The sequence below is a fragment of the Calonectris borealis genome, chromosome 1 (genome assembly GCF_964195595.1).
Source record: "Calonectris borealis chromosome 1, bCalBor7.hap1.2, whole genome shotgun sequence".
In the NCBI taxonomy this organism is placed as follows: Eukaryota; Metazoa; Chordata; class Aves; order Procellariiformes; family Procellariidae; genus Calonectris; species Calonectris borealis.
The window spans coordinates 125,943,692-125,967,877 of NC_134312.1; the positions used below are offsets into that span (position 1 = coordinate 125,943,692).

Here is a 24,186-nt window from a genome sequence, read left to right on the forward strand (position 1 = left end):
AATCTCTTTGGTCTAGAAGGGTGGAGAGTCTGTGATATGAAACTGGGCTCTTGCTGTGCCAGAATGCCCTGCTATTAACACCAGTATTGACAACTACATTTTGGCCTGTTAACTGCAAAGGGATGGTGGCAATTGCCCTGTCCCAGTTCTTCCCTATGCCATTTTTGCACCCAGGAAAATTCCACCTGAATTTTCTGAGTGCTCTCCATCATTCAGAGAGAAACCTTACAGAGCTGCAGTGCAGACCCTGGACTTTTGCATGGTCCACTCCACAGGAGTGTAAAAAGACAAAACCAGCATAAGAAGCATCTACACTTTACTTCAAAGGTGACTTGACCAAAGATGTCTCTGCAATCCATTTGTCCTGAAGGCCATAAAACTCATGATAAATGGTATTTGCATATTTTCTGGTCTTAACACCAGTCGAGCTACAAGTACAAAACAAAATCAACCAAAGAGTTATTTGCAGGGCACTTCGTAAACTGTTGCCAGAATTATAAAGCATCAATTCCAAGGGAGAGAAATTGTCTGACTTGCCCTTGACTGGCCTTTCCCTCCCTCCCTCTATGATAACGCTCAGCAGGGTGGATGGATGTTTTGGGGGGAGTGAGTGTTTTGGCCATTTCCCTCATTTCTGATTAATACAAATGAAATGTAGGGTCAAATGCAGATATGTTTTACAGCATAAAAGTACATAATTTGACCCACACATACTGAAATACTAGAACAGAGCAGCTCATAAATTTCCTTCATCATAGAATTTAAAATAAAAATCATTAAGCAGAGGGAGAGAATATTTTGGGAGGGGACCAAAACAGTCTGTCTGGGCAATGCAGAGGTGGCTACAGCACTGGTCTATTTGTAGTGACAGGGGAGGTTGCAGTTGAATCATGTTATGCGAGACATGCGCTGCGCTGCTTGGAGCTCAGAGCGAAGCCCTGGTGCCTCTCCCTGCACTTGCAGTGGGCACAAGGGCTTGCAAAATTGGCAAAAAGATTGTGGGAGCTGGAGATTTTCGGGAAACTTGCAGAGCTGAGGAGCAGGAAGGAGTGGGTGAGTGAAGGGGCAACAGCAGCAATTGGTAGAAGAGGGTGAACGGAGAGAATTCGGTAGTAGCTGAGTGGGCAGAGATACATGGGTTAGCCAGGCAGAAGAATACCAGTGGAAAGGGAGGGCGTGGAGTTAGCGGAAAGCATTTGTAAGCTTTCAGCAAGTCTCTCAACACTTTTCCACTCTACTGTAATTAATTTTGCTGCTGGTCTGGGCTGGTTTATGTGTAGTGAATGTAAATGAGACCAGCGGGCTGCTAGGATGCATATGAAATGCAAAAATGAATGTGTGGCTCATGCAAAATAGCTACGCTGGCTTGTGTCTGTGGAACTGACACTGTTGTATGCAGTCAGACATGAGGATCTTGATCCTGCCAATGCTTACAACCATTAGCATCTTAATGTGTGCTCCTAACTTCCTTTGAGCATATATACCTATGTGTTTGAGGTGTCAGGGCTTACACCTGACTATGAATTCTACAAAGAACTCATTGAAAGATGAAAAAATAAAACCAATCAACGTTAATTTGCTAAGAACACTCCAAAATAGAGCAGGATCTTGAGAAGAAGTACCATAGTGAGATCCTAACATTAGTTCTTGTTTGTTCAAAAGTACCTTGTGTTTCACAGGCAGCTTTTTGTTTGTTTTTCTAATTTGGTTTAACCCACCATTTGAGGACTGAAAGGCAGAAAGTCCCCACCCAGCAGAGAAAGTCTTACAAGACTGAAAAGAGGAAGATGTATTTTGCAACCAGGGTGGTTTCCCCTGGGACATACACTATGGTGAACAGGCAGAGTAGCATTTTTATTGTAGGTTAAAACTTAAGAAAACTTGGATTTCATTTGCCCGTGTACACACTTTGCAAGTATGTAGCAGGGAGGGAAGGAGGACTAGATGAGACCCAGTACATAGCAAGGTCTTACTTGAATGTATTATCTGGATATGCCCAGGTACCATGCTTCTTCCAGAGCCCCCTTCCAGTTTCCAAAATCAAGATGAGACCAATGGAAACCGGAGCTGCGCAGCACCTCGGAGGATCAGGGTCCTTAACTGTAAGACTAACTATAGTGGCCTGTAAATCAAGGCTATTGGTGAATTAATTAACTGCTTAATTCAGATGACTACATATGGGAAGACAGAGAAAATATTACATAAGAAGGAAGGAAAACTCGCTGAACTGAGGCCGTGAGCGAGACCAACTTTTCTCTTCAATCACTTTGAATTGAACTCCTAATTGCTTCCATTAGTTGAAGCAGTTATTTTAGTAATTCAACAACAACTGGCTTTTCTTGCCATCAGCAGAGCATTTTTCGTTTGAACAGGGAGTTTGTGGAATTGGATGGAAGGACAGATCAGACGTCAGTCCACTTTGTAGAATCAAGTACAGCATGAGGTCACACAGGCTGCGCTCCTGTCTCTACTGATGGTGTCAGGAGCGCGAAAAGGTTCTTACCTCTTTTAGAGTTATCAGTGCAGATGAGGCAGAGCTAGGACCAAAGGTTACAGCCTTAATGGGAGAGCTGCTTGGAGTGTTCAGATCCCACTGGAAGTGGGGATGATTCTGGAGGGTGCCCGGAGACCCCGGCAAGCGTGGGCAGTGGCAGAGCTCTGCCAGAGCAAGCACAATAGCTCATTTACTTTGGCACCCAGCGAATCAGGAGCTTAGTAAAGATGGGAGGAAGAGTTTTGTGGTGGCAACTGACCCTCGTCAATGAAACATGGGGCTCTCTCAAGTCCTGCCTTCAACCATTCACTGCCATCCCCCTCATGCTGCTTCCCCATGCTGTCTGCAGAAGCAACCTTGGGACATCCTTGCCTTTCAGAAAATCCTGCTGGTGCTACTGCAGCAGGGTCATGGCGCCAGGTAGCGTTGCCTAAACTGCTAAATACCATGTGCAGTTTCTCAAACAAAGGTGAGAAGCCACCCTTTGTTTCCAGGGCAGGCACTTTGGACCCAGCAATTTGATAGCAAAAGAATGGGTGTATTGTGAAAGTGACCCCTTCCCCCGCCCCCAGGAGAGAAAATCCCCAAACACATGGAAGGAGGAAATTTTCAGCGAGAGGCCCAGCTGATAGCAATGGTCAGATTGCAAGCAGTGGCATTTGGCCACAAAACAGGACCGTCCTATAAGCTCACCTGTGGCCAGCTGCCCTAGCCTTCTCCTCCAGGAGAATGAGGAGCACTGTATGTCCTGCCTGAGAAGCTGTGGTGGTGTCGCAGCCACAATTGACTAAGAATTTAACACAAGCATGGGCTTTATATCTAATGTAAGTGCTGTAAAAGATGTTTTATTACGAAAAGGTCAGTGTCTAAGGTGGGTCACCAGTTAAACCACTGATCTGAGGAACTGCTATAGACCAGGCAAGCAACCCCTGGTACAAGTGTGCAGCAGGTCAGGGAGTGTCATCACAACTGGCTGAGTAAGGAAAGGTGCCTGGAGTTTTAAGAACAAATATGGCAATGTTTAGAAAATTAATGGGTAAATTAAAGTACACATCCTCCAAGACTCTTCACATGATAAATATGCTGTCTTCATTAGACCCCTTGCAATTCCTCCTTGCCCACTTTCTAACAGCATAGAAGTCTGATCGTATTTCCATTAAAATCAAAGCCAAATATTTCAATGCTCTCTGCACAGGATAAGAGCCTTGTTATGTTTCAGTAGCACTTTTTTTATTCCACAGAAAAAGTTTATTTAATTGTGCTTAAACTCTATTCTGATTTAATAAGGGTGTTTCAAACAGAGTTTTGAAATCCATTCAAAGTGGATTTAAATATGGCCCTTCTGAGGGAAAGAACTGAAAAATTCCCCATCTTTGCTAGCATTTGCCAACTGTGGCTTCCTTCCCTTCAGATGTTGACATAATTCATTGTGTCATTTAACAGTTCACAGAAACTGATATGAATAAATACGAACTGGTAACTTGTCCTTCTGAAGTAGCATGGAGTGCTTGGATAACGTTTTAAAATCATGTAAAGGGAGAACACATCCTGTCTGGCGAGCTGAGGTGTAAAATATGCTACATGCAACCAGATGGCTACACAAACTTGTCTGAAATTGCCGGAGGAGGCCACCACTTTCTTCTGTGACTGTAAGAACCTGTCAGCAAGGTCTCGTGCTGTGTAGGAGCTCTCACAAGGCTTGGCTGCGGAGTTAAAAAGGCAGTAAGCAGGTGACTGGGCTGAACAGGAGACCCATGGTATACTAAACTGTGGCTTTTTCAAGGCTTTTTGCACTTATTTTTTCATTTTTTTTTTCTATGCTGCTGGTTTTAATGCTTTTTTTTTTCTCTGCTGCTGGTATTAAAAGTTTTGGTTCCTTTTTTTTTTTAGAACCTGTTACCTGTAATGTACATACAGAAGTACTGTGCTATGTATGGGTGTCTTGTACACATCAGAAACCTTATTCATAGCTATTCTAGATACTGCCCACGTGATCTTTGCTTTCTCAAACCTGTTTCACCATCAAAGAGGAACAGCTGAACAATAGGGCCAAAAGCACTGTATGCATTTAAGAATGCGTCAGAAAATACCCATTAAGTTATTTAGCAACAAGTTTTGTCAACCTTGAAAATCAGAAATGGCAGCCTTGAAAACACAAGCCTCTTCTTGTTTGGATCCCTGCACCGTGAATTTGAAGATGTGAAACTGAGAGTGCCGGGTGCAGGACTTGGTTTGACTCTGTCCTCGTCATCCCCCCGCAGCTGGGGTGGGGGTGGCGCTCAGAAGTCCAGGTGGTGCCTTTCCAGTTCTCCGCTTTCCTAAAGAGGAATGGCTGCTTTTCAGCTGCCTGTGCTATCTCTTGGACAAGACGTTTATGCTTGTATTTGGAAGCCTGAAAGACGCTGGTGCACAAAGGAGATTTCCTCTTCTAAGGAACAATCTTTCCCAGTCACTCTTCCCTAACCCCGCCTTATTCCAGGGACTGGCTGTAGCCAGGATAAGCTGTCTCCTAATAGCAAGCATTATGCTGGAACGCTTTATTGTTTAATAGCATTAAGCTTTATCCGTGTGAATTGGCTCCCAAATGCATATGGCTGCCTAGACCCTTCAGCAGTTATTATGAATAACAGGAGGATAAAGGCAGTTAATTGAGGAGAAATCCCCTCACACAGACTAAGAAAATAGACTTCTGCTAAACTGCCAGCACGCGGAGGGCAATGCACGCTTCCCTAAGGCAAAACTTGACTCTTTTAGTCTACCGCCAAAATAATTCCTAAGAAGCAAAGGGATTTGCATTAATGTAGCTGAGATTAGAAGCTGGGCTGTCCTTCCCAGACTCCAAATAGAAAAAGAGATCCAGTCTTTAGACTTTGTATTGAATGACTCCTATGTGCTGGGAGTTAGAAATTTTCCTTGTTAAAAATGAAGTGTACTCCTCGTGGGTCAGCTTCTGAGTTGCTGATGCTCTGCTTGTTGAGTGTGTCAGCAAGGCCCTCAGGTCCACAGAGAAAAACACCTATTCTGGAGCTGTTAAGAAAATGAAAATATGGTCAGGAACTAGGTATGGAGCAGCTGGATGTTCTTCATGTAGATCTATCTTATGTTCTGTAGGTTTTTTTTCTCAATTACAGGAACTAAAGTAGAACTGGATGTCTACCCCTTAAAACTTATAACCCCTTAAAACTTGCTAGGCACTTACTGCTCCTTCTAAAACAAATGGTGGGCTAAATCTCAGCTCAGCAGAAGTCAGTGAAGACAGGTTTATTGACCTCAGTGGAATCAAGAAAATAGAGCTTCAAAGAGCTTACAGCACAAATTCTTGAAAGGAACTGTTCTGTTTTTTTCCTACTAATTTTGGGTGCTCAGCTAACGGTCATCCATATTCAGGTTTTGTTTTTTGAGAGAGAAAATATTTTTGGAGGTATTTAGATGTCACCTGATACTCCTATCTATTTCAGCTGGAATGATGGGGTATGTTTTTTCTAAAACAACTTCTAGTAATTAAACACTCTATGCAGTACCTCACCAAAAAGGGATGATTTTTTTTTTTAAAATTGTAGGTTAAAACAATTTGGTCAAGACATAGATCATGTCCATGGCTGAAACAAGAATAGAAAATACATGGAGGTTGTTAGGAAAAAACGCTCCTCAAACTTTATCAGCCGAAGGAACAAGATTGTGCTATTATGACATTTAGATAGAGGGAGTCCAATTTGTACAGGTTTACCCAGGATGCTGCCCTGCAATAGTTTTGAACTCGTTTTCCCAGTTAGGTCTTCCATACAAGGTTTTCTGTTTAAGGCCTGTAATCACATCTTTCTCTTCTTCATGATGCACTGCGAAATGAGTGGCCTGTGGGAAATGAAACACAAAGGAGAGCGTAAAGACAGGGTTAGATATGGCAGCATTATGTCCTCTTAAAAAAAAAATAGTGTTAATACACACTGAATTATTTCCAAACTGAGAATGTGGAATTTATGGTGTTTAGCAAGGAAAGCTAACATTGGTAAAGTCCTGACTATCAGTGTCTATCTCCCCCTTTTCCCCAGATTGGGCGATCTCAAGAGTTAAAGCTATGAAGCATTGAACACAGCAATTAATTAAGTTTCTTTTGCAATGAACTGGTTTAGTCTAAGAACTGTAAAATAAAGCTGTAAATTAAAACAAAACTTTCCCTTCAGGTACAATAATACAACTCCCTTGACCTTAATGAAGTCCTGCCAGTTTGATCTCTGGGATGTTTGATCCGTATGAGGAGGTCTTGTCCACCTCCCTGTGTAACTTTCACCTAGACCAGCTAAGGTAAATAGAGCCAGGAAGAGGAGGAGATGTGGTTAAAGGCATAAGTTCAGGTCTTGTGGAGTTCTGCAGCATTTTTATATGCCGAAAAGTTACAGGTAACTTTCTCTCCAAGCAAGAATTGTGTGACTTCTCTTCTTTCCTTCCTGTTTTTCCATTGCCTGTGTGATAAATTTCTACCTTACTCCTACCCCTCCCTGTCCGTCTAGCTGAGCTACAGCACTTCAGGCACATGGTGAATTTTGCAACGGTGAGGTATAGGTAAAATAAAACATCACTAAAAATAATAGAGTGAGCACCTTTCCTGAGTCAGTCATACATTATCAACTGGCTGCTCCTTTGTATCCCTACAGTGACCTACATGCGTGGGATCAGACAGAGAACTCATGACATGAGTCCTGAAAGAAATATGCTGCCATTGCTCAAATCTCATGCATTAGCTTCTCCAGTCCCAAAAGCTGTTAGAGATACTTGCATGGTCAGCTGGGGTTGCTGCTGTGAGGAAAGACTGCTTCCCAGAGTGCACAGCCAGAGTAAACCAGAAAGGAAGTCCAAGTGCACATTAGCAGCTGATCCCGTGTACCTTCTGACGGATAATGCCTGTCTGCATTTAAAACCTCTGAGAGCCAGATGGAGGCCCACGATAAACACCATTTGAACATTTATCAAAACATAACACACTAACATCAACCTCAGAGCGTATGGAAGCGATGTTTTCCACCGTGTTGTTACCTGAAATTCATCCCAGCCTGTAAGGTAGATGTTATAGCTGAGAAACTCTGCGTTATTCCTCTCCTGCATTTGAGCCTCCAGGGATTGCAAGAGGTCCGCAAACCATTCAAAGGCATGGGTGTCCCTGCAAAGCCAGTAAAAATAGATCTGGAAGAGACAAGAGTGAGCTGTCAGGGGACACAGGCACTTATGGTTTCTGGGTTTACATCTGCTGACAGAATGAGGATTGTAGAGTTCTTGTGGAAATTGCCCTGACCACTTCACTAGATGGGTAGGCCGGTATCAAAGCTATTCAGGAGTTTTAATGCTAGGAGGGTTGTGAAGCAGAATGAGCGACTGCAAGAACAAGGAAACATCTCTCCCTCTTCCACCAGCGGATTACGTTTTTAGTTCATGATGTTTGCCCACTTACATCCTTGTAAAATGGTTTATTAGGACATAAATTAATGTTTGAGAGGTAGATTCTATCTTCCTGTCTGCTGGTGAGCAAGGTAAATTAAAGCAGGTAACAAAACCAGTTCTGTTCTCTGAATATGACCATAATTGCAGAATGTGACCCTGCACCTCTGCACAGGGAGTTTCCAGGGACAGGAGGTGAGAGGAGGATGGTAGCAGTGCTCTGGCACTCATGTAAAGTTGCTCTCTCTGTGCTTAGGAAAGGAATGCAATATTTGCACGGGCTGTATTAGTGCCTTGGACTTTGTGTTTCTTACGCAGATTGAACAGCATCTCCACTGCAAGTGGAAATCCCCAGGGCCGTAGTCAGGATTTGCATGTGTGATTTTGCTCGTAGGCCGTTTCTCCTTTTATTATGTTTTTGCTTTTGACCCTCCCGCTTCCCTGCCTACTAGTCTTGTGAGGTAACTTGTAGGACTCTTTTTGTAGGACTCATGCATGTCTGGAGCCAGACCAGCTTTGCTGGGCCTGTTTTAATTTGGGCTGTCAGCCCTTGAACAATTACATGGGTTCTGGGAAAAAGGACACGCACCTTTTTGAGTTTTAGGTTGGTCGCATCGTGGCAGTATTTGTACCAGACAGACTTGAGTACAGATGCAAAGGGGGTGACCCCTATTCCAGCTCCAACAAGCATAACAGTTTCATAACTGAATACGTCCTCACTCGCTGTTCCAAAGGGGCCATCCACAGCTATCCTGAAATTGAAAGTACACTTAATACATCAGTAGTGAATATTTATTAGCACCATTTAAAATAACAATAAAAAGGTAAGGTATTTGTCTGCTCCAATGCATGTTTGGGTTGAATATTAATCAGGGGTTGATAGGAGGAAACTGGAAAGAGCCATCTAAGGCCCATATCTATGATGGAAGTAGTTAAGGATTGTATCACAAGTGCCACCAAACTGGTTGAGCAAAATTTAAACTATCATATCGGTGGTTGACTTTTCCATGGAGACTCTTTGTACATACTTGGGCAACTTCCATGCCTCCTGGAATTCTTGCTTATCACATCCACAGGCATTGAACAAGCCCTCTGTCCAGTCCCCTACGATACGGACGTGAATGCTGAAGTAATCCTCTTCTGGAGCAGAGGTTAATGTGAATGGATGCCATTCTAGTTTAGACACTGCTGGACATTTGACAAAAATGTATTGCCCGACCTCCATCTTGAAGCCTTTCTTCATCATCTGGAGCTCAATTGTCTTGAAGGGATGAATGACCACCTATAGTGAGAGGGACAAGGGGAAAAAAGGGAAAAGAAAAAGTCTGTCTTCACTGTTCACTGGATGTATCTACATCCTTCATCACTAATATCATCCTCTGCTATGTGAGCAGGGAAAGAAGGTGAAACTTCGTTCCCAGCAGAACAGGGAGTGAGGAACAGCACCTGACAGCCAGATGAAAGACTGCAGAAGATGCTGCATTTTTGGTTGAAGTATTTTTTCACACCATGCTTGCAGTTACTCCAAAAGGGACAGGTCAGAATGGCACATCTTGTAACACATCACCAGATCTATGCATGTACATTGTTAATTCCAGATGCACCTTACACAGTGGCACAGAGCACAGTGTTAATGAATTTGACTGTATATATAGGGGCAAAATCATAGGGCTATCATACAGATAGGGAATTGCATAAATAGTACCACTGGAAACTGATATTTTGGTGTTACAGCTGGGTGGGACCTATAATATGGGCATTTGCATTCTGCCTATCTTTAGCCAAGTATAAACAGAAGCAATATTTTAGAAGCAAGGCTAGTATTTCCGTCACTACGATTTTTTAATCCTAAAGTTGTCTGCCAAGGTTATTTTCAATTTTCAGAAGAGATTTGCAAGAGGGAGAATCAAGTCTCTCTATCTATTAATGTAGGTATTAATAAGAGTCCTTAGGATTGTGGAAGAAATTTTCTGCCAACAGGGAACTAAGCAGACGCCATAGACATATGGTGTAGAAATGGCTCAGAGATATTTTGGTAAAATTACCAAAAAGCACACTAGTATATAGGAGCCTTCCAACATGTCAACATCATGCCAGGGCACGGTAGAGACATCTCATGTCCTGCTATGACTTGAACAGGGTATGTCCACAAGATGCAGCACAGTGCGATGTGAGGAAATTACATTGAGAAAGGCCAGGGTAGTTTTTATATGTTTGAGCTTAGCGCCATGCTAATTTCGCTGTCAAACTTTCAGAACCAGCATTAATATCTCTGCAACACACCACGGGGAATGGAAGCTCAACATTAGCTTTGGCTGCACAAAATAGGCACCCCCTAACTCTCCTTTTCAGGAGTCATTTGTTCTGCTGAAAAATCAGAATTCCTAAATATCTGGGTAGTTTTGAAAACAAAGATTTGGTATCTTAAATGCTCTTAAGGATGTGGAATTTCTACACTGTGGAATTTTTCACTCAATACAAAGAAAATTAATTTCTCTTTCCTAAGATTCAGCCCTGTGCCTTAACTAACTTCATCTTCTTGCTCTCTTTTAGAGACAGGCTACATTTATATGTTAGAGGTTGGCATTATTTTTGCATGATAGCAGCCAGAACATTCCGGAGAGGCTTTTCACTGATAACCTTGTCTGTCATGTAGGAGCCATTGGCTTTGCTGCACCATTTGGAAAAATTGGTAATGTTTTGCCTGGTGTTAAGCGTAGCATCAACACTTACTTTTGTGATAACAACCTTCTGCTGTGACCTCCAAAACCGCACCAACCTCTCACACAGGTACAAAAACATGGGACCTACCACCCACTTCCATGTCTGTAAGCAGAATAAAATGAGAAGTCAGATGATGAAGATGGCAACTTAGATTAAACCGAGTCCTGGAAATGCTATGAGCAGACGTGAAATTCAAGTAATGTAGGTTCTTTATCAACCAGAATAGAGAACCCTTAAGAGATATGTCACCTTCAAAATTACTTCTGGTCAGAGAGGGAATTGCTTTCTCTGTTGAGAGTTGCAGCTGGCTTTTTAGTTGCTACTAGAGTTAGAGAAAGGTATTTTCCTATGAGTGATTTTGTCTCTGTCTAAAAATTAAGGTAACTAAGTGAAATGTGGAGTAAAGCTCTGAATGTATTATTGACTCAGGTCTGTATTATTGCAGGAAAAGATTTGCTTTCTGTTAACGGTTCAGTCTGAAATGTGAACGAACAACCAGCCTGGTTAGTCAATAAAAGCTGAAGTTTTAATGTCGCCTTTCCAGAGGCATTGATTTTTTGTTAATGATCATTAGTCCACTAATATGTGAAACTATTTATTATGTGGATTATAGCACTTTCTAGGAATCCCCACAAGCCACTAAATACATTTTGGGTGAACAGTTCTCAGATGCAATTTGCTCTTTTGCTTTGCCTGTTAATTGTGCTCGTTTTACGGCACACTGGAAATGGATTGTCTGTCTGTCTGTAGTCCATTTCTGCTTGTAATCCATTGTGTCGAAATCTATCACTTCATTTAAAGAAAGCTGCCACTGAAGAGTGCTGAGGGTTGCGTAGCTGCTTTTCTACAGCAAGTGCATATGTTATTTAACAAAAAGAGTAAACTGTAAACATTTTAAATTGGATTTACACTCAAGACAACTGTTCTTACCATAGGAGGATTCCCTGAAAACTGGGGGATTGGGCAAGCCCCCTTCTTTCCCCAGTGAGTGAAGTTCTTGTAGCAAATCTCTGGATTATGTTCAGCCAGACTCTCAGCTGTCTGCCCCCGTACAATACGCCTGAAAAAAAAAATCATTAAGTCAATGAAATGAAAATGAAGGTATCTGCCCCTTATTGTTATTCTATTTATGTACTTTTCTATGTGGAGTTGTGGACTTCTGCAGTGCTACAGCTTTGATACAGCTTTACTGCTCTAATAAACCCACAAAATTGCTATTAAAATGATATAAACGGGGAGGAAAGTTTGTAGGGGAAAATACTGACTACAAGATCAGGCGAGGAACTGAGAGGTGTGTCCATTACCATTTCCAGGAGAGTGGTCACAATAGGAAAGCTTCATTCTTTTCAGAGTTATCCTACCTTTTTCTTCAATAAAAACAAAACCTGGAGTGGGCAAGGTAATCAATTTCCTAGTGACCAGTACAGAAATTATTTCTGTTGTTTATCTTAGAAATTTGGAGACCCCTTTCCAACATACATTCTTCCTTTGACCCTTCCTCTCCCTTTAAAGCTGTGGAGTAGCTGTTCAGTTGGTGTGAATGAACACAGATGGTTCTGACGCAAAGCAGCTATGCCAGCTATACCAGCTTATGTCAGTTGATGATCTGGCCTCTATTTTCTTGCTTGATTAGGGTTTGTTGTTGTTGTTGTTGTTCAGCTGTATTTCCAGCGTCAGTTCTGAGGGGGGAAAATATATTCTGATCTTGTTCACTATTTCCTGCCTCTGACTGGAGTTCTGCCAACCTCAGGGATGTGTGAGAGTCCCAAAAATGATGGTAATTAGTAGGATGAGGGTCCTGGTAGAGGAATTCAGACTAAGATCTGCTGATTTTCCCTGATTCTGATCAGGCTGTTCAGTTTTATGCCAATATGATTCTGTTGATATCTTCTTCCCATGACTTCTCTTTCTGCTTTTCTAGCTCAATTTCCGTGAACTAGACTATGTTTCTGATGTTTCAAAAAAACATGGTATCTAAGTCATATGTATGCCTAGCTTTAAGTGACAGATTTATCAGAGGATTATTAAAAAGCCTGTGCACAGTCTTGAAAGTTAAAAGATTGCACTGCTCACAAATATTACTAATGAACCTCTTCCCCATTAGAGGTTTGATTAACATCCTGCCTGAAAAATAAAGGGAAGGAATGACACTGTCCCAGGAGCATCACGAGTTGCAATTTGCAGGAACATCACCAGTTGCAGTTTACTTCCCCACTAGTGACAACGGGTTCAGCTGAGCCGCCCTCTGGGGTGAGTTACGGGAACAGGAGGAGCCCAGTTCCTGCCACTCCTCGCCCCATTGCTTAAGGGAAAGTGGGCATGAGGCTTTTTGCTTTGCCCTACGCTCCGTTCAAGGTTTGGCAATGCCAGTACCCTGTACAAGAGAAAGAAAAGACTTATTTTCCCTTATTACTCAGTGTAGATGCTCTTCCAGTACTGTAATTAAGCTTTCAGTAGTATAGCCTTCTAATTACTTCTTTTTCGTCTGAAAGTTTTGCTTTAGCTTCCAAGGCAGGGTGATCTGAATCTCTGTACTCTCTCCTCTTTACATCTACTATGATGGGAAGTTTGGGACATTTGTCTGTGGCACATAGCTCATGCACAAAAAACATCAGTGCTACAGAAGTGCTGTAACAGCTTCTAACAGACAAGAATCTGCCCCTTCAATTCTATTAATTATCTTTGGTTCAGTTTTCTGTATATACATATATGTATGTATGTATGACACAGCCTTCTGTCTCCTGAGATAAACTGACATCTCTGCCTCTCTCTAACATGTTACTTTGAGACTGTCAGATAATACTTATTCCATAACATACATCTTTGTACACCTAAGATGCCTTCCTTGAGTGTAAAAAGCCCGTCCAATATTTTTTAATGTATTAGTATTTTCTCTAAACTGAAAATGTCATTCTTGCCTTTAAGGCCAAATAAGTGAGGCCACTGAGTTCACAGCCAGAAAGCATCCTTCCCTCTAGAGATAATAATATTCCTGTGTTTATCTCCTTCCAAAGGATAGCTGAACTTCTCTGACAACCACGTTCAAGCCCACTGCTGCCCAAACTCTTGTCTTTTCAGTACAGTGCAATTAAAATGGTGGAAGTATACTGAACATCCAAGTAAATAAAAAGCCAACTTCTATGAAATATATGCTCCTCGCTGACCTCTAGAAAGAGCAATGCTTCTTTCTGATAGCATTGTGTAGTAACTACTGGCAGGTTTGGACATTTTGTCAGTAACTATACAATATTTGTGGCAGGAATCACAAGCCACTTGTTCTTTTCCTTCAACAGATTTTGCTCAAACCTTCTTCTTGTTTTGGAAATTGGAATGGACAAATAATGCTGGTGGCAATTCTCATCTGCCTTCTATTTTTGTTCTTCCTGTTGTACTCTCATTTCTGTCTTTTTTCTGGCACTACTGGACTGAGGGGAAGTGTTTTTGAATAGTCATTTTTGCTGGGCATTTTTAAAGCACACTTTCTAGTGCACCTAGAATTTCCTTGAAAATGCATAATATAGTATAACTATGAACTATGAAATGTGGCTTGAATACTTCAGCCTTTTTTTTTTCTTTACGCATCAGTTCTGTGGTTTTATAAAATTGAACTAAAGTTCATTTTTCTTAGGACTAAAATTGTGTTTGCGTGGTGCTAAAATTGTTTCATTAGGATTTTCAGCTGTTTCAGAAGAAGGTATGGAATGAGCCAACAGTGGAAAAAGATGTTTGGCATTTGGAAGTTACAAAAACTTACAGTTGCCTGTATTTGAGCTGCAACAGCTAAAAATCTATTCTGAAATGCTGCTGATATTAAAAGTTCATCCAAGTCTGAAAGATAAATCTGTGTTGTTATAGTTTTCGTTTACCCAACAAAATTATTTTTATGCTGAGGTCTCCTTACATGCACGTGTGTGATGCAATTCCTTTTAGGAGAGAAAGATAAATTAACAATTAGAAACAGGAACCTTGGAAAAGAGCTTTCCAATAAAAATATCAGAAGTTGTTGAGTATCGGTGAGCTTAAGTATGCCAGCGTCTCATAAAGCCTCATGCATGTGGCTAGCTTGTTGCATGTATCAGTGAGAGCCTCTTGGCTCTCAGAGCCTGCATTGGCCCATCGTTACCTTCAAAAAGAACTGCTACTTAGTGACTTAAGTCCCTATACTTATGTGTGTAGAGGGCTTTACGTTAAGATACAGTAGTTATCACGTATTATGTGATAAGTGCAAATACTCACCCAGCACCATGGATGACAAGGCCAATAAAGAAGATGACAAAGAGATGGTGGGTGTACCAAAATACTTCGAAATACGACCTTCGGATGGTTTTGGTGGATGACGTGATGATTAGTATGAGGGCCAGCGTGATGATAACGCCAGTGAGACCAGCCAAGTACGTGAAAGCCACATATAGGCCCCCCATAGGATTCTGTGAAATAATTGCACACGTTGGTCTAAGGAAGGAGTTGCATCAAAGCAGAGCCAGCTGAACCCTCAGTCTGTCTCACTCGCCAAATCCTTTACCTTGTTGTAAGTCTTTAAGTCATCCTCTGTGAATTTGTATGCCAACAATGCCAAAATCCCGCTCCATTTTTGTTGCACTGCAGATTTACCTTTACTAAAGTAAGTGGAGGTAGAGAGAAAAGGTTTCCCACTGATTCGCACACCGAACATCGTTTCTTACCCTGCCACTGCTCAGCAGCACGGGCTTGGGAAGGTGAACTCATTTGCACAGCTCTGTTGTTAAGAGCTGGAGTCCTATATACATATTTAGGGAGCTAAATGAAAGCTTTCCTTTTCAGTGGCGTTGTGCAGCTGTGGGTCTCTTAACTCATTCAGAGACTGGGCGCTTGGTGCTTCTGAGGAATGGGGAAGGTCCTTATTTTGCTTTTTTTTTAACCAGAGCTTAAGCAGCCCAAGTTCGAAACTTTTGCCTTGATTTCTGTGTGCCTTTCTGTGTGCCATGTCTACTTTAGTCAGAAGACTGCTACACAGGCTATTTGTTTTTAGATAATGTTTTAAAACTCCTTTGAAATCCTCAGGTGAAAAAGTTTAAAGTACTCCCAAAATTCAGCAACAATATTACTGACAAATATAGAAGAAGGAATTATACAAGGTTTTGCTGCAAAATGGCCCAAACCCAGATTGTGCATACCAGAAATACGCACTCTACTCAAATAGTCTTCTATGATCATCTAAACAAATGTAATAATGACTCTTCACAGCCTGATGTCACTTACCCCAATAGTTTTTCTAAAGAAGTTGATATAGCTTTCATTTGGGTTATCACCAAGGCTAGAAAGCACAGCTGCCAGAGTTCCCTTCTCTTCGACACGGGCTTGCACGCTCCACTCTACATTGAATAAGTGTGCGATGGTGTGAATTGCTACGAGTGACAGGAAAAAAAGAATCAGGGGTAAGTACAAGAGAAGTACTCGGTGGGTTTGGGTAGCATTTGAAACTCTGTAACATTTGTCAACTGCAGCTTAAGACCTTTGCCGCTTTCACCCTCTTCATCGCAATTTCAGGTCACGGACGTGCTTTACTGTTAAAGCTTTACCATCTGAAGTTTACATCTTTTTGGGTGGGGGAAGGAAAGAAGTAAAGGGACGTTTCCAACACGTCTTTGTTCAACAAAGGCTTTCAACAATTCAAGTAATAGTACCCTAATACATGGGAAACTGAAGCACGGGATGGCTTAAATTTTTTGTCAGGATCATCCAGGATTTCTGTAGAAGAGCCAAGAAGTGAATGTGGATCTCTTTGGTGTCACATTTGCTAGTGCTGCTTTGTTCGGCTGTATTGCTAATAATCACTAATAATGTTCTTGCTGGACGTGTCCATACACCTAGTGCAGCTGAGGTGTTTCACACTCCTTCCACTACACATTATTGCAGGGGTAAGCCGTACAATGCTTTTCAAAATTTTTCCCCTTTTGTATCACCAGATACTTATTCACCTTCAAGACAGGGCCTGATGGGTACAGATCTAACACCCCCAAACCATCCATCTCTGCTGCAGACCTCCTCTGTGGCCTTATGTTAACTGCATCGCCCTGCTCTTTTTCTATGAAGTGGTGGTGAGATTTCAGCCACAGCTCAGAAAGGGAACCTGCTCAGCTCAAGTAATCTACTGATACGAACACTGTTCTAGGACATATGATTTGTAAGGTACTTGATTGAGAAGTGACAAATTTAATGAAAAAAAAAGACAGAAAATGCTTAGTTTAGGAAATGAGGGATAAAACATGAAAACATTTCCATGGCCTTTTATACCTTTTTCTGCCCAAGCCTTTTATACCCTTTTCTTTCATCATTTCTATTATTTGTTTCAGACATGACAGCTAAGAAATAAGTCTAAACAAGAATTAAAGTCACGGTGTCTGCTTCTAAGGGCATTGCTAAACACCCTTTATTAACCAGTGTCATAAATGGTGCTGATGTTTCAAGAGAAAAGTATTCTTTCTTATTTATCTTTTGCTCTTTGCCAGTTGCAAAATAATATTGGAAACTGATTTAAGCCTTGGCACATGCTGTCTCCTTTAGGTTAATGAAATCAGGTCTCTGCCCATATCCTTAAGAATTTGAATCCCACCTGGATTCTGTGTAAAATGCATGAGAAAGCAATAAACAGAGAAACATTTGAGTACCAACCAGTATGAAGGGCGATCATCCATGCCACCATTTTGTGAAAGGTGAGGTTCCTGTCCAGCTGTCGTCTGACACGGGTAGAGCAACACTTTGGGTTTGAAGAAAAAAGGTATTTGAAGACTATTTGTGATGTCTATACTTAAATGCAGGGACAAAAACAGAGGCCCTGAGCACAACAATTGGTGGCATTGCTAGTAAAAATCTAGAATTCCTAAATAAAGACAAAAATTTTTCCCCCATACTTCAGAATACGGGAATAACAGATTATGATTTGAAACAAAGTATTTGATAATGAGAAAAAAACCTTAACATCCAGTATGACAAAAGTATATCTCTTATCTCTGTTAAATTACACATTATAAACAGAAGGAGGGATCAAAGGCTGCCGTGGCAGGGTGACTGCTTTTTGTAGAGTCTCAAGTTGCCACCTAGCATCAGGATCCTGTTGTGGTTCACACTGTAGAAATGGACTTTAAAGTTTGGGTATAACTGTCTCAGGGAGCTCCCACCCCAAATATGCTAGTCACTTATGGTTGGTAATATGAAGTGATTCCTTCCCCAAAATACCGGGTGTACTTGCCGGGCATTCACTTACAACTTGTTGCTGGAGTTACCCAAATAGAAACAGAAAGAAAAAGTCTCTGCTGATACAAACTGAAGAAGTTGGTTCTTAAGAAAAACAGAATGATATTTTCATTAAGAATGATGACGGGTTCCTAACAGGCCCCATCTAAATTGTGCTGTAGTGGGAGTTTTCCTGTAATTTGAAGTGCCTGTAAAGCTAGCGTTTGCTGTCTCCACACAACAGAAAGCATGATTATCCTGTATTGGATACAGGACACAGCTGACTGGCAAAGGAAGAAAACACTGTGCAAACTAACACAAAGATTTCCTCACAAGAACCATGTAGACGTTTCCCACAAAAAATTAAGAGAGACCAAAATATTCTCCCAAGTGTTTGCTGGACATTAATTTTGTAGATGGCAGGGTAAGGTAACGTATCTTCCTGGCTAATGGGGTGGAGCTGATCATCCCAACCATCCAGGAGTGAAACAGAAGAAGGGATGATGAAACAGCAGAACAATTTAATTTCTGATTTGTTCTTCACTTAGTGGAGATATACCAGCAGTGGCCTTACTCTTCCATACCAGTCCATTTCTAAATATCCCATGAGTATTAACTGTACAGATAAATAGATGAGCAGGAAACAGTTCTTTCCTTCGTTTATTGTCCAGCTGTGACATTGATTAAAGGGCAAACTCTAACACTCTGGGGCTATTGCAATGACTTCAGTAGGCTATAACAGCAGCCAGGAGAAATTTGGCCTTCTCTGTATCATGTATCTTGAGACACAATTAAAAAGATTGTATAATAAACTGTGGCATAGTGAGGAATTGCCAATTGTGCTTGACTGCCTTGCAAAAACCACTTGATCTTTCTGTTTAAGAAGCAGAAGGCCAAGCAATGGCAAAACGCTGTAGCTATGTAGTGAAGCTCATTAACAACAGTGATGAATATAGCAATAAAGGGCATGCAAAGACAACACAGCTGTTCTTTCAATTAATAACGCTTTATAGCGTATGATTTCTGGGTGGCAGGGTGTAAAGGGCAAGAGTTTCCCACACATTCCTATTGAACAGTGGGTTTGAACAGTGGGTTGGAAAGGTCACTACGCTTCCAATAAGTTATCTGACATTTAAAAATCCTGATTTTTCTTAAGAGATCCTCACAGGTGTTACTTGCAGAGCATAGCTAATTAAAGACAACAGCAGAACAAGCATAATGGCAGTACCCCTGCACTAAGGCCGCCACAGTCCTGACACTACCACTGGCACACTGGGCTGTGCGTGCTTTGCTTAAGACATAAAGCTACCTTCTTCCTGAGGTATAGCTTTATTGCAAAAAGCAGCTGAAGTTAAACAAACACCAACTGTCTAACAGTCCTATTTTATGCCCCTCCCTCCCCTCCTTGCTTATCCTCAAGCCCTTCGCTTCTTCATACAGCCTAGCGCTATCAGCTGAAGGCAGCGGCTCCAGGCAGGCGGCAGGAATGGAGCTGTAGCTCTCTGCGTGGTTCTCACTTGCAAAGGGGGTGTAGCCTGAGTGACTCTACCACAGTGCCCGAGGCAGAAGGACTTTGTAGCTTGAATACTGAGATAAGAGGGACAGCTTCATCGAGATCCTAGTTAGAAAAGTTAAGCTATAGATGTTAGGAGATGAGCAATTCAGGATGAGTAGCATAAAGCCCCGGCTGGAGTACAATTCTCAACCCTTGGAATCCGTTTTTAGCCTTCCAGTAACGTCTCCAGAAGTGTCTCAGCTCTTTCATTGCTTTGACCTCAGAAGACCTCTGCCCAACCTGCTTTCAGCTGGACCCCTGTGGAATCTATTTCAGACCTCATGAAGGCCTTATATGGCCAAGAGCTCATCAATATTTTCCAGTTGCATTCATCCAATAGCAACATTAATTCTTACTAAATTTATGTTCATTATTGACTTCTGCAGCCTGGGGCATCAGCTCTGAATTTTGGCAGGTACTGGGTGATCTTTCTCAGGGCAGGGGAAGAACAACTTTAACCCTACAGTTCTATTTACTATTCTTTTTCCTTTTACATACGTGGGGGGTACGGCTGTCTGCTTTTGTAGAATCTGAAGGGGTACAGCTCAAGACTGAAAGCCTGGTCTGTGTGGTTCCAACTTTATATTTCTAAGGGTTATGCCTTAAACAGGTGATTTAGGAGCTTAATGTGGCAGACATCTCGTTTGTGTGTGACAATCAGCCACACTGATTATCAGATGGATGTACAGCCTGGGTTGTCTCTGATTATTTTCTTATTACTTTGTATCCCACTCTCTTTCCCTATGAAGGACTCTTGAAACACCGCATCTATTTTATTGCTTCCTCTTTTGCTCTGCTCTTTCAGCCCTGGCAGGCTGTCTCATTTGCATGAAAGAATTTATACTACATTTACAGATGAAAACCAACTTCTGTGAACTGGTGTTGTTGACCATGTGTATATTAAAGAGACTAAAAAGAAAGGATAACTATTTGGAAGGACAGTTCATGAGCTTGAGGAGAATATTGCTTTTTCACTGCCCCATGGCATGCATTGTCTGCCTTATTTCTGCTGTAACAGCCAGAGATCTAGATTTCAGCAGTGTGATACAGTCAGTGCTATCATAGGAAGCCTCTCCAGATGTCACCTAGACTCAATTGTCCTCTTCTAAGTGGTGGTTCCTCAGTGCTGTATATAACATTTGCATTTGGGAGCTAGAAATGGTCAAAAGGCCTGCAAACTATTTTATCCTGAGATGGAAATGCAACTCGGAGAAGAAAGAATGTAATTTATGACCCAGCTGAAAAAAGTCCCATGCTGAAAGTCTGTGAAAGACTACATTTACTTTAAGAACTGAACATGCAAAGACAGAAGCCGTGGGGTAATATCTCCTGCTATAAAAGGGTGTTGTATCAGTGACAAACAAGGCAAATGTGCGTAAGCACCACCTACGGCTGCTGCCAGCCAGAAAAGGGACTTTGCATCGAGGGCAGCACGATGCCCAGGAGGCAAGAAAAAAGGGAAGACTCAATGGAGGCTAATTCAAGGCTAAACCTCTCAACAGAGCTCTAGATGCACCATTGGCAATAGACCTCAGTCTTGCTCATGGCAAAACTCCAGGCTTAGCTACTTCTTAAAAGAGGACATCCCCAAAGTATGGTATATTTGGGGAACTTGGACCAAGTTTCTTGGTATATTTGCAAGGCTGCTTGGGTTATTATCTTTCATAATTTTGAAATTCTTTCTTCATCTTACCGCACTTGATCCTCTGAGGAAGGAGAGCAAGTTTCGACATACTGGCAGCAGAATCAGCATGCAGTTGAAATTCAGACAAGCTGCAGGGGCCCTTGCCAGAGCCAAAGCACGCTGTAATTGGAGAGATGCCGTTATTAAATGAATTACCTACGACATTATCTGGGACATGGATAGGCACCTAGATTTCATTTATGTATTATATCACAACTTTCCATGAGTGTGAGATCTAGAGTTAATTAACAATGTTTACAATGTAACAATTGTTACATTTAACAATGTTTAGAGTAGTCATGCTCGGGACAAGTCAGAGACACGTATGCAGACAGAACATGTTCCTCCAGATAGACACCTTCTATTTCCAGTTTTGAAATACTCCCTGTCATGTCTGAAAATCAATGGCCAAGCACAGATGCAAGTCTAAGCCATTAGTCAAGTTTTCCCTCCCAAGGCTATAAAGTCTCACTGCTATGGTTTCAGTTGGCTGGGGGGTTATGGTAGACAGAAGGACAGCTTATGAGGGAAGTGGTTTTATGTTCTCTGTGGTCAATAAAGGCAGTCTAGGGAAATTTATTGCCTCATCTTTTAGGAATATGTTCCCTTAACATTGCTTTTCACATCCTGAATGATTTCAGATTTTGACAGACTGTTTGAAAGGAGGGAATAATGACCATATTAATCCAAACACACTGAACGGTTTTCCTTAAAAGATAATGTTTGCTCTCCTTGGATTGATTGGGACCCTTTCAGGTTTCAAATCACAGTAACTGACTTGGGGTTACACTGAGATCTAGTTATCCAGCACAGGTCTCTGTGACTTCAAAGGCAACTGCACCATGACTGCAAAGGACAGAATTTGATCCATAGATCTGAAGCCGTATGCAGAACGGGATTTCATGCTTTGTTGGATTAAACCATGGCTTTGCAAGCCTTTTACAAAGTGCCATGTTCTGTAATTTGAAGCTTAGACTGATTTTTATGTCTGTGATCGGGCTTTTAAAATATGTGAACAATTGAATTTTCTCTGTTGATTGGTCATGACCCATGGTAGCTTTGGAACCAAGTTTGTGGTAGGACACATAATGCTGCATTAACCGGTTGGGTTATATTGAATAGCCCAGGGTCCAGGATCACTTCACTACTTGACTACTATTCATACGCTTGATGAATGTATGGCTGATTGCTTTTCAGAGCTAATAGCTTTGTAAACTTTTAATGCTATGAAAAATAATTGCATGGGGAAATAATTGCACAATATTTCAATGGCAATATTTTATTCATTTTTTGCTTAATAAAGCAGCCAAAATGCACGTTCACTTTAATTACCAGGAGCATAATAGTTACCTGAAAACATCTTTAGAACGGGATCTCTCTATTTTGCTTACCAGCTTTCTATTCAGAAGCACTAGACAACTGTCTGCATTCAGTTATCTGTTTGCACATGACTTTTAACCCTGACATGAACCTGGTGTTCCAGCCACTTGATCCTGTTTCAATCAAATAAAACTAGGGAAAAAATGCTATGATGTGCTCAGTCTATGCCAAGATACTACATGTTTTGTACTTACCCCAAGGAGTACTCTGGTATAGAAGAATTTTGGTGGGATATCATATGCAAGATAGTACCACCAAAAGAGGAAGACATTTAACCCCAGCCACACAATCTGAAAGAGAAACGAACAGGAAACTTTTTACAGTTTGTTGTTAGAGATCACACCTCTGAATTTACCCAGTTCAGATAATGGTCAATTAGTTCATTGTGCTCCTATTTGCACAGGGAGGCATACTGCAGGGCATGAAGGGTTCAGCAGGGGCAACAGAAATTTTTCTGGTGGAAATGGGCTCTGTGTGCACACAGGAGTACAGGAGTGGCAGTAAAACAAAATACAGCAATGGGTAGCTGAAACTTTTGCATAGCTCAAAGGATTTAGACGTGTAGATGTGGCGCTTAGGCACATGGTTTAGTGGTGGACTTGGCAGTGTTAGGTTTACAGTTGGACTCGATGATCTTAAAGGCCTTTTCCAACCAAAATGATTCTATGATTCTATGATTGTATAAGGACCGTCATATTACAGGTGTTTAGCTAAGTCTGCGAGTCTCCAAACATCATTAAAGATTAGGGCCTCTTCCAAATGGCGGTTCCTCAGACATATTAACCTATGTAAGCGGAAGACTTAGGAGCCACGCCGAAGGGCAAAGAAGCTTGAGATCTAAATATAGATGGCCTAAATTACATCTAAAGACTAATGTTTTCTATTGAGTAGGAGGCTGTGAAGGTCTGAAATCAGCTAGCAGGAAATATTCAACACAGGCACTTTGGTAGTGTTTAGACTACCCAAAACTGGGCTTCTTCGTAGCTGTACTGCAGTATTCTCTCACACTTGCATATCCTACTGTGCAGGTTTCTTTAGGGAAAGAGACGTTATTAGCCCTTCTCAAATCTATCTAAGGCAGTTACAAGCCTGTCCGGCCACAGAGATCATAGTGAATCTGGCCATTTGCCCTTCTGGAGCTGGGTGGCTGATTTCACGTCCCATAGTGAAACCAATCTGTATCAGTGCACCCTCAGTCTAAGTAGATTTACTAGGTGGTGCATGAAAACAGAGGAGAGAAAGTCTGAGAACTGGGAGAAAACCCAGTCTCTGGTTATAAGTTAAGGATGCCAGAACCTGTGACATTACAGTCCCTCACCCCTCCTAATCCATACGTTTTGCTAGTTCTTTGGCCCAGCTGACACTGTAAAAAACTTGGGATTAGTTTAGATCTTGAAAATGTCTTACCCTTGTGGCATAAATACAGGGCAATGAAGGGATTTCCATCAGGGTAAGGCAGTATATGGGAAATCCCCAAAACCTCAGTAAAAAACTAAGCTCATCTCAGGATTACATGCTTAGGATATGCATTTAAAGGGAGAGTGTGCCACTCCCATGTACGGTAGCCTGACAGCATGCCCAGAAGACTAAGTAGTTTGGCATGATTCTTGATGGTCTCTCACAGTTCTTCTTGGTTTTGACCCATATGGATCATGGACCCTTTGAAAAACACTGTGACACCCTCTGGCAACTTGGGTTGAGTTGCAG

The 24,186-nt window shown here is 41.7% G+C and overlaps 1 protein-coding gene across 5 annotated transcripts in view; it reads right to left on the minus strand.

Moving 5' to 3' along the window:
- Positions 1 to 4,390: 4,390 nt before the first annotated feature.
- LOC142093298 (NADPH oxidase 2) overlaps positions 4,391 to 24,186 on the minus strand; it is a 51,822-nt gene continuing 32,026 nt past the window's right edge. For 4 of the 5 annotated variants that reach the window (XM_075174376.1, XM_075174352.1, XM_075174380.1 and 1 more), the window contains exons 2-13: positions 22,674 to 22,769; positions 21,109 to 21,219; positions 17,300 to 17,384; positions 15,887 to 16,032; positions 14,885 to 15,075; positions 11,579 to 11,708; positions 10,658 to 10,750; positions 8,953 to 9,206; positions 8,514 to 8,676; positions 7,526 to 7,672; positions 6,222 to 6,346; positions 4,391 to 5,521 (exon numbers count right to left, since the gene is read on the minus strand). In XM_075174376.1, coding sequence (XP_075030477.1) covers positions 5,395 to 5,521; positions 6,222 to 6,346; positions 7,526 to 7,672; positions 8,514 to 8,676; positions 8,953 to 9,206; positions 10,658 to 10,750; positions 11,579 to 11,708; positions 14,885 to 15,075; positions 15,887 to 16,032; positions 17,300 to 17,384; positions 21,109 to 21,168 — 1,521 coding nt within the window. In that variant the 5' untranslated portion in view covers positions 21,169 to 21,219; positions 22,674 to 22,769 and the 3' untranslated portion in view covers positions 4,391 to 5,394. The remainder of the gene's footprint in view (positions 5,522 to 6,221; positions 6,347 to 7,525; positions 7,673 to 8,513; positions 8,677 to 8,952; positions 9,207 to 10,657; positions 10,751 to 11,578; positions 11,709 to 14,884; positions 15,076 to 15,886; positions 16,033 to 17,299; positions 17,385 to 21,108; positions 21,220 to 22,673; positions 22,770 to 24,186) is intronic. The other variant, XM_075174359.1, reaches the window with a different exon arrangement.